This window comes from Protomyctophum parallelum (assembly GCF_964188405.1).
Source record: "Protomyctophum parallelum genome assembly, chromosome: 4".
Classification (NCBI taxonomy): Eukaryota; Metazoa; Chordata; class Actinopteri; order Myctophiformes; family Myctophidae; genus Protomyctophum; species Protomyctophum parallelum.
Window position 1 is genome coordinate 39,187,226 of NC_139700.1, and position 10,972 is coordinate 39,198,197.

Genomic DNA, 10,972 nt, shown 5'->3' on the forward strand with positions numbered 1-10,972 from the left:
ATTATGTGATTGTGGTTTCACCTCAGGTTCACTGCGAGTGTGCTGGGGCCCGCCTGACACCGCGGATGCATGCTTTCCCACATACAGGAAGGATACACCGCTGGGGCTTCTGATGGGCACTGCTGGAAGTACGTACGCATAAAAAGTAACAGATCTGCAGCCGAGTCAAAGTATACATAAAGAAATGAAAAAATGGACACACTCACGTAAAGTAAATGCACCTCAAAACTGTATTTATGTACAGAACTTGAGGACTTGGTTACTCTCCACTGCTGACAGACAGAGGATAGTGTTCATCCTGGTAGGGGGTTTCCTATAGTTTCCAAGGGGTCAAACACATGTGAGTTTCAGCACGCAGCTCTGTTTCACAGCAACAGGGCATAGCATGTGTGGTGATAGTATAATTAGGCTATAGCCTTTCTCTGCTCCCTCACAGACCATAACAACATCAGACCAAGTCAAACAAAGGCAAGGGGTTGAATAAACGTGCAAGATTTATTTTCCTATGTGTTTCTTTCCCTGCTATATATATATATACAGAGATTCATCTCACAGGTCGAGAACCTTCTAGAGCAGTTGTTGGTCAACCTTTTTTGGATCAGGGAGCACTCGGGGGGGGGGGGGGGGGGATGACGGGGGACGACGACGACTAACGTATACATTTCTATATTATCTGCATCTGCATTTCAAAACAAGCAAACATTTGTTTATATGTAGATTTTATTTATTTATTTATTTGTTTGTTTATTTGTTTATTTTTTATTTTTTACTTACTTACTTACTTGGGTTAATGGCATATTATCATTACAATCTCAGTGACAATAATTTGGAGGCCCACCTGCAAAGCAATGTCCTATAGCGCAAAGTACAATCAAAAGAACATTTACTGTGGTATTAACCATTTTAAAGGACCAGAGCACCATCGATACATGCCATTGTCTATTCCCACCTTTGGATAAACGCCATTTTTAATGCCTTTTATTTTTAGATTCTGCATTTGTTTACATTTTCTCCATAGTCATTAAAACATTACTGAGCTTACTGGAATAATTGAGTCAGTGTTGGCTAAACAACATACTGTAGGGACGTCACTTTGAATTTAACTCTTAAAACAATCTTTCTTCAGAGGCTATTTTCGGCTCTGCCGTTCCTTTTCAAATCACTCCTGTGCCTAAAATGCATTAAAACACAATAATAAGAATGCAACTCGGGCCAAACAAAGGTGCCATAATGATGGCTGTGTTACCTGTCTGAAGCCAGTTGATTTAGTCTCTGTCGCGTATTAAAATCATTTCTAAAACGGGTTGAGTGTTGAGTGTGGTGGGCGGTGACGTCACAGAGTGCGTTCAGTGTGCCTTTACGAACGACCACAGCTGTGACACAATCACATCGGACAACCCCAGCTTCAGGGTTGGGTCGTTGGGCAATCGGTACACCCGGTGCGCAGCGCACTGGATTTTCGAACAACAACAAACCGAGTGCACTTAATAAACGAACGACAACAGAGCACACCAGTGCGTTCAGGGCGCATTTCCGAACGCACCCTATATCATTCGCAGCTGATTCCGCATCTCTGTAGCTGTACTGGGGAAGGGGAGTGCTTGATTGCCTTGCAAACCCATGCCGTGCGGGCGTCTAAGCGCCGCCCGGCTCATATGACTGTGAATGTGTGGCTCCAGGCGGCCCCGTAAAGACATCAAGCGTCACATAGTCTACTTGCAGCAAAACAAGGAAGTGATGTGGCTCGCTCTGGTGGCGCAAAGCGTAGCTACTTTTGTGAATGTAATAGTTTTATTAGGTTAATATTGCTATATGTTTGTAGCCGTTTTAGAGGCCCCAGCTTACCGGGTATTTTACAATGGCGAACCCAGCCATTGTAAAATACCCGGTAACCTGAGACCTCTCGTGGCTTATTGCTTTAATCTGCTACTTGCTTTTGTGTGACACTGTGTTATAATGATTAAGTAGAGTGTTAATTTACAACAACAAAAAAAGTCCATAATATGGAGATAAGAGGGTTCTGCCCAACAACAACGATTTCCACACTGGACTGGAATGAACAAAATCTGATGGCTTCCTCCACAATCAAACAAACTAAGCTATGCTTTGGAAAATGGTCGGCAGTAATGTCGAGTACACAGAGAGTTGTGGTCAAAACAGAATAAATATGCCAGACCGCCAGCACAGTAGGCTTCTTTAAAAGTTCCCTTTCATGATTTTACCCAGCAGTGGAGTACTAAAAACATAATTGAGCATCTGAACTTTAAATGAGTAATAGTATGTGTATTATTATTATTATTATTATTAGATATGCCTACTTGACACCACTACTCAAAGAGAGATATTGTATATTTATTTCACTCCAATACATTTCTAAGAAGGGAACAAGTGCATTATAAATTAATTAACCACCAACCATATTTCAAATTGAGTGAAAATAGCAAATTTACAAGCTCACAACGCGTCACGCCATCTGCTATTTCACTATCATTGCCATTTTTAGAGAATTTCAGGAAAATCTTTGAATGTTTTTGTCAAATGTACAGAGCACAAAATGTGCTTTGTAATTTGTGAGCAACTTTCGCTTGTAGTCGAGTGATATTTTGTCCACCACTGATTTGATTTGTGTGCTGTGGAGTAGAAAAGTGGAATCTTTGTAGCCTATGCACTAGCTGTTAAACACTCCTTTCCCACCACTGACTGATGTGAAACGTTATTTATTGCAACATCATTGTTTTCTGCATTTGCCATTTTTATTTATGGGAGCAATTCTCATTGCTTTTTTCTTCAAACTCACTTGAAAAACCCTGTTGCAGTGCGTAGCCTCAGTTGACCCTGATTACTTGAGTGTGTTTAAGTCTCCATTGGTTTCGCATCACATTTTTGATTTGAAAGCATCACTCTTAGTGTTTTTGCAATAAAACAAGACTATTGTGGATTGAAAAAGCCATACCCGCCTTTGCGGCGGTCCGTTAGTAAACTTATAATTACGTTTTATTAGCCTTCGCTCATCTTCACATGTTTCACATCGATTTCTTGAACCCTATGAACCGAGTTTCAATTTGAGCGCAGGGACAAATTTTGCGAACCTTTTTATAGTTATACTGATTCATGGGACTGGTCTGTGCGGCTACTGGGGTTATGCAGGCCTATTGACATTTTTCGATATATCCAACTTGTCGGGCAGAAACCTTGTATCTCCAACTTTCACAAGTTTTATGTTTTTCATAAATGAATGCCTTACTTCATCAGACAAAAGTAGTGAAAATGCTATCTACAAGCACATTGTAGATCGGCTATTTAACTCTGTTCCCTGTTTAGCTCTTATTTTGAAGAGCCAAAAATCTAGACCGGATGTTATGATCTTATGTTGGGGTGTGTGATGATGCAACATCATTCCATGTTTACCGCGGGTGCTGCTTTAACATGATGCAGAACGAACACATCGTCGGCTCTGTGCCGTGGAATAAACCTTGTTTTGACCAAAAATGCCATCTGGGACAAGGAATAGCAGTTACAGGTGATTATAAGAAAGATAGAATGGGTGATTATGGCCACGATGATCATAATGGCTTGCACGATGCAGTGTTATTTACAGCACCAGCTAGCAACCCGATGCTAACGTGAGTAGCATTATGTCTTGATCAATCAAAAGCACTATAAAAGCCCAATTGCCGTAGAGCTACGCCAATGGCGTTAAGCGTAGCGTTGATTAATTGGCTTTAATTGACATAGAATAATGCCAATGGCGCCAAGTGGGTTAAGTATTTAAAAAGTTAAAAAAATATGGGCATACAAGGTTTCCGCTCAACAGCAACAATTATGCAAAGTCATTTCCACTTCTAATTCCAGTCTGTTTCATAGTACTGTTGCGCCCCACTGCGGGAAGGCATGCCACCCACCCCACTGTTGGCTTGCATCGTAAAGAATCATTTTTCTAGACTCGTATAGCCGCCAATCTCTTTTTCCACGTCCTTTATTTTCTGAAACATTTACTGCCTCTGTCGTCGGGTTCAGGCAGAGGTTCTGTCTCCTCTCTGGTGGCGCTGACGCTTTGGAAACAATAAAAAAGCCCCCGTCCCCCGCTCCCCGCCGTTGAGTGTCACTACGCAACAGAGTCTCAAAACACCAAAACAAGAGGGGGCAACCCTGTTATAGAGACACAGCTAGGGCCCCAGTCCACTCTCCCTCTCTAACAGGGGCCGCTTATCACCAGAATCTTAAGTGTGCCCACAGTGATCCAATGGAGAGGGAGAGAGGGTGAGCGAGGGAGATTGAAAGAGACAGACAGACAGAGAGCGGTAGTGGCTTGGGCCTCCTATAGCTAAGGCTCCTCCACATTTTAAAAAGATGGATTCCTGGAGGAATGCCTTCCATGGCTATATCGCGTGACTGCGACTGCTCCCCGCCACTGAACACATGGGACTCATTTACCCTTGTGGGCCACAGTGATGGTGCCACAAACATCAGCCCAAGGGGGGGGGGGGAAGAGAGAGAGAGAGAGAGAGAGAGAGAGAGAGAGAGAGAGAGAGAGAGAGAGAGAGAGAGAGAGAGAGAGAGAGAGAGAGAGAGAGAGAGAGAGAGAGAGAGAGAGAGAGAGAGAGAGAGAGAGAGAGAGAGAGAGAGAGAGAGACCATGCAGTGTCCTGCGGGATGTAGAGGATATGAGCACATCATGTATCGATCATCACTTGACCTGCATGTGGTGAACTGGAGGAAGAAGTACTCGGGTTATTCTTTTTTTATACAGTATCATTGCTGTCAGGCAGAAAACTCTTATCTCACTTGATCATACTAACTACAGCGTCACACAATAAATCAAAAGTATAGCGGATCCACAAGCTGGAAAGGTGGTGTGAGCTTGTAGATCTGCTGCTTTTGTGGTTTCCATCTGACAGCGACAGCTTGTAGATGCTCTATTTTTGGCACGTGCTATAATTAAGCTCATGCCGCTGTGAGCTTGTAGATCTGCTATCTTTTGACTATCCAACATATAAAATAGGGCTTAAGTGGTTATGTGAGCTATAATACTGAGCTATAGTGGAGTAGATGTATAACGATTACAAAAAAACTATTAAATACTCAAGTAAATGTACCGCAATGTTGTACTTAAATTCAGTACATAAATCATCTCTGTCCAAAACTGTTACTTTTAAGATTTAAATTCAGAAACGGCAAAAGTAGGCTACCAGATCTACAAGCTCAAAACGAGTCTTGTCTGCTACTTCTGATGCTCTTGTGTGACGCTGTATGATGATTAAGTTACAAGTAGGGCATTAATATACGATAAACACAAAAAGTTAGAACATGGAGATAAGAGGTTTCTTCCCTGCAGTAACAAAATGTACTTAGTTACTTTCCACCACAACCAGAAAATGAAAGCGCTGGCTTCTTGCTTTATTTCAACAATCAGCACACAGAGGCACCTCGTAACTCAGAGGGAATGATGCAGTGATGTGTCATCAATTTAATCTGGAAGTTGGACTAGAGGCTAAACTGTTGGGTCATCGTAGAGCGCTGCCTGCGGTTCTGCAGAACACTCCACTCCCTGATGTAGTGTTTTTTTAAAGCAACAACAGAACACTATACCAGAAACCAGAACCACTTTAAACCCGTTGTCCCTTGAAACAAGAGCTTTTGCCCACCCTCAGCCAAAACAATGTTAAAAAGATTTATTTTGCGGCAAATATAAAAAAGAGTTTTGAAAATAGCTGATCTACAAGTTCACGATGCGTTGCAAGCTTGTCATCAATTTCAGTTCCAATTTTGTCTGCTCATTTCTCCCAGCTGAGTGTCTGGGTCTCCTTCTCCCCTGATGGCCAGGATTCTCTTCACCCCCTCAATCACCTCATTCTGATCCTTAGAGCACAGTGTTTGGACGATGGCTGAAACAGGACGTGTCTATAGGCCCTGCAATCCAGGACTCCTTGACCTTTACATTGAACCAACATGCATAATACAGTTGTGTGGTGTGGCTGTTTTCTGACTGACTGACTGACTGCACTGTGGTGCTGGCTGTTTACTGACTGACTGACTGCACTGTGGCGCTGGCTGTTTACTGACTGACTGACTGACTGACTGCACTGTGGTGCTGGCTGTTTACTGACTGACTGACTGACTGACTGACTGACTGACTGACTGACTGCACAGTGGTGCTGGCTGTTTACTGTCTGACTGACTGACTGACTGACTGACTGCACTGTGGTGCTGGCTGTTTACTGACTGACTGACTGACTGACTGCACTGTGGTGCTGGCTGTTTACTGACTGACTGACTGACTGCTCTGTGGCGCTGGCTGTTATTGACTGACTGACTGACTGCACTGTGATGCTGGCTGTTTTCTTACAGACTGACTGACTGACTGCACTGTGGTGCTGGCTGTTACTGACTGACTGACTGACTGCACTGTGGCGCTGGCTGTTATTGACTGACTGACTGCACTGTGATGCTGGCTGTTATTGACTGACTGACTGCACTGTGATGCTGGCTGTTATTGACTGACTGACTGCACTGTGATGCTGGCTGTTATTGACTGACTGACTGCACTGTGATGCTGGCTGTTATTGACTGACTGACTGCACTGTGATGCTGGGCTGCTGGCTGTTAATGACTGACTGACTGACTGACTGTGGCGCTGGCTGTTCCAACAGGCCTGTGAGCTGAGAGATGTCACCATGCAACCCTGCCTGCCTGCTGCACAGAAAAGGCCCGCTGACAGCCTGTATAAACACTGATGTTTTTTTCACCCTGTAATCGCATGTTCAACTTAAAAAAAAGAGCTCCCATGCAAACGAATTCCACGGGCATTTGGTCATACTTTGGTTTCTCTCTCTGCTGTGGTGTGTGTGTGTGTGTGTGTGTGTGTGTGTGTGTGTGTGTGTGTGTGTGTGTGTGTGTGTGTGTGTGTGTGTGTGTGTGTGTGTGTGTGTGTGTGTGTGTGTGTGTGTGTGTGTGTGTGTGGTTTTCCTCCTGGATGGGGCGGGGGTGCGTGTCGTCTCGTTCCCCCAGGGACAGGGTGGAAGGTGGGACGGAGCGGGTGGAGTAATGTCTGTTAAAGAGTCTGGTGGAGTTGTCCTCCATTCCTGGCAGGGCATCATTAAGCCATGATGTGGCTCATCGCTGCATGCTTGGCCCCTCTAGGGGAGGTGCTCTGTGGATGGCAACGATTGGTCCTTCAGCCGGTCCATATCGTCTCCATGTTCTAACTTCTGTTCTGTTTTTATCGTAAATTTTAACGCCCTACTTGATCATACTACCGTAGTACACAAAAGTAGCAGATGCGCATGCAGGCTCATAGATGTGCTACTTTTGATACTTTTGAACCCGGAAAAGTAACAGTTCTAGACAAATAAGGTTTCCACCGATGTAACATTAAGGCTTTTAACCAACCATATATCCAAATCCATATTGACCAATAACCAACTTAATTTGCTCATGCTCATCAAAACATTGCAGAATTGCATTAAAACTTGCATGCATATATTGGTTAATTTTAGAGTTTAAGTGGTTAAAGGTAGTGTAAGTGATTTAAAAATATGTTTTATATCAAAACTTGTTGTTATTTTTTTTTATAATGTTAAGACTACAATCCCATTGTAATCACTGAGTGTTTGTTCAGTAACATGGGTCCCCCCATCTCCCCAGCTCTTAAAGGTTTTATGACATTCATTTTCATTTATTTTTATTTTTATTTTTTATTTTAGGTTTTATGACCTCAATTACACCCAAAAAAAGGAAGCCTTTTGAGCTACAATAAAAACAGGCAACACAGTGAAAACAGTGACATCTGCTGGCAAATCCCATTGACATATATGAGATTTGCAGGGTCTTACATCACTTACTGCCGGCAAATCAGAGCACCTGTTTGAGCCAGAAAACCCCAGATCACAGAAAATCTACTGAATGTTAAAAGTTCATGTTTTTTGGGTGCAATTGAGATTAGAAAAAAAAAATAAGAACAATTCCAAAACCTTTTTTTTAATGTCACAATCCCTTTAACAGAAAATACATATTCAAGTTGGGATACCAATTTTATCCAATCAGGAGAAAGAACCCATTCATTAATTGCATATTGTTCCAGTTCCATTTTCTTTTCATCGCTTCCAATTGAACTTATTTCTCCTATAATTCATTGTGTGAATTCTCTCTCCAGATTGGATAACCTTGGTATCCCGTCCTGAAATGTATTTTCTATAGTGTTCACTGAAGAACGAGAGAGACGGGGAGACCCTGTACTAATCAAACATTCTATAGTAATGATCACTATATACTTTTTACCTATTTTTCTGTGTTGTCACATGCTGTTGTATGCCAGTGAGGAGCCTCCACCGGGAGGACGTAGAGCCTTTGTTCTACTCTGCCAGCCCGTAGGAATATGTGCAATGAGCATTATCACCCTCCCCCGAACACGGGCCAATTGTGTTCGTATTAGGGTTGTCCCGATCGGATCAGGTGATTGGAAATCGGGGCCGATCACATCATTTTCAAAATGATCGGAATCGGATCGGGAGCCAAAAAACGTGATCGGGACATCCCTATAGTATCAATATTATATCCATATCATGATATTATACTGGATATTGTCTGTGATTTGGGATATTGTACTATTGTAATGTGGCATAAACATGTTATATAAAATATAACGGTATCAGCAGATACTCAAAATCAAATGATCGTAATCGGATCGGGAGCAAAAAAAAACATGATCGGGACATCCCTAGTTCGTATTGATACTGGACAAAGCCGGATGCACCACCAGTCCACCACGGCGGAATCAAACCCACAACCTCTGCGGTGGTGCAGGGCAGGCACTTTTACCACTGCACCACCGCTATCTAACACTTAACTTGAATGACTTTCTAGGGATCTGACCATATGCCTCCGTGTCTCTCCTCCTATAGGTGTGGTCAGACAAGTGAAGCCGCTGATCGGTCCGTTGAACCTCATCCTGAAGCTGTCCATGAGCAACCTGGCAGCCCAGGGAGTGTCACACAAGAACGTGGTCAACGTGCATGTCTTTGTGTCCGAGTTCTGGTTCTAGGCTGCTGCGCCCATGCATCATGCGTCCGTTGCCACCTTATGACACATGCACCAACGCATCGCCTTGTTGTTTCACCGCACCTTCTCTTAACAGAGGACACACAAAACACACAAAATGAAGGATTCTGTTTGGAGTGTCCGGTGATGTGCATGCACACAATGATTGTTACGTCAATGGATATAGACCACCGGAGGGAGGGCTGTTTAATGTAGGGTGCAACGGTTGATCTAACGAATCGATTTAATTTATTATACAAAGCGAATTGATCATCGAAGAAATAACAGATTTTCAAAAATAGCTTTTAAGTGGTTAACTAGATTAATTGGTTTAGTAAATTATAAAAAAGTTATATGATTTTTTCATGACGATTTCATTATGGAAAAAGAAAATACTGGCAGGGAATCCTCCTGAGTCCTGATTTCCTGGGAGAAAACAGAAAATACAAAGCTATCTCTACAATAATCGCTAAGAAGATGATCGACAGTTGCAGCCCTATATTTCAATCTCTCGTTTGATAACCCTCTGGCCTTTCCACTGTTGACAGACCACTAGCTGCTTTTAATTGTAATAACAATAACGAGAGCACTCTGTTTTCATTTAAATATGACAAGCTCAGCCCCGGATACATTCCTGTATTGCAAAGCGGCATAACAGAGCGAAATGTGTGAAAGAACTATACTATAAAACTCAATTTGAACAACGAGGCATCCAGAATGTGGTTGTATAAACTCAAAATGCATGCATTTTGAACACATGTTGAAGCCATATTATATGTTGATTGAATGCAACACTATTTTAAAGTGAAATTATATCACTTCCTATTGTGGCATTTACCTTTTCTATTCTTAACTGTATGCGTTGCCTAAGGTGTGGTTTTTTTATGGAATAAACATTATTTTTAGTTACGATATCTCATTTTCTTGTGAATTGGGGACATGGGGAAGAGTTATTTGTATCATTCAACTTCATGGTCAATCAATTGATTGCATGCCGCCGTAGATCAATGGAACTAACACGGAATTCACTATTGTATCACAAACAATGGAAACAAACATTTCAAGGTTTAAAAGAAAATAATGCCATGCTTTTTTTTACATAGATTTTTATGATATTATAATAAAATCTTAGTCTTCTGCTATTTATTTGGGGACCCACTTGCCTGACGACCTACCCTTTCCTTTTGTGGTCGGTCGGAGTGGTGGCAGGTAGAGTTACCAAGGGAGGAAGGAGAGCGGCCAGTCGGTACTGCACCATGGACGCCATTCATTCTCTAATTACCTGTGTCAGTGAACCAGAACCTCCTCTGGGCTGAGAGGGGACAACATCAGACAGTGGATATGCACGTGGTGGATGGCCCAAACTAAGGTTATACCCCAGGCAGCTGGAGAGAGGAGAGAGGCCTCCTGGGGCTTCAAAGACAATGGTACGGAGGAGGGGGACATCCATCAGGGTCTGCAGTCGTCTTACACTGATGGATTTTAAGGCCCTGTTGAAGGGGGGATATCCCCCTCCCAGGAAATGGGAGGCCGCAGGTCAGCCTTGTGGTCGACATGAAAAGGGGAGAAGGAAACACAGAATGTGCGTGCGTGCGTGTGTGTGTGTGTGTGTGTCAGTGTGTTTGACTGCTGAGACCTTTCTTTTAAGTTCACATTTGATACGGTACACATTGTCTACTAAATGCCCTGACAAGAAAGCATCATGTATAATTATACAAACTTATGCTAATGAGAGCTTGAATTCGCCCCAGTTTAGGAAGTAAATCCCAAACAGACATGGGTCCATGGAACAGCTAGAACCACATGAAGCCTAGCACGTCCCTATGAACATTAAGACATTCAGTGAAAATATAACCGATCTACAAGCTGCACATTTTGGTGAAGTGATTTGGTGTAGAGTCGTGTTGGGCAGTATAGCATGAGTTACAAAGTGTTAC

General features: G+C 42.7%; 1 protein-coding gene across 1 annotated transcript in view; it reads left to right on the plus strand.

Annotated features, from left to right (window-relative positions):
- Positions 1 to 9,944, plus strand: part of fbln1 (fibulin 1) — a 69,786-nt gene extending 59,842 nt beyond the window's left edge. The window contains exon 17 of the mRNA XM_083764004.1: positions 8,900 to 9,944. Coding sequence (XP_083620130.1) covers positions 8,900 to 9,039 — 140 coding nt within the window. The 3' untranslated portion in view covers positions 9,040 to 9,944. The remainder of the gene's footprint in view (positions 1 to 8,899) is intronic.
- The last annotated feature ends 1,028 nt before the right edge of the window (positions 9,945 to 10,972 follow it).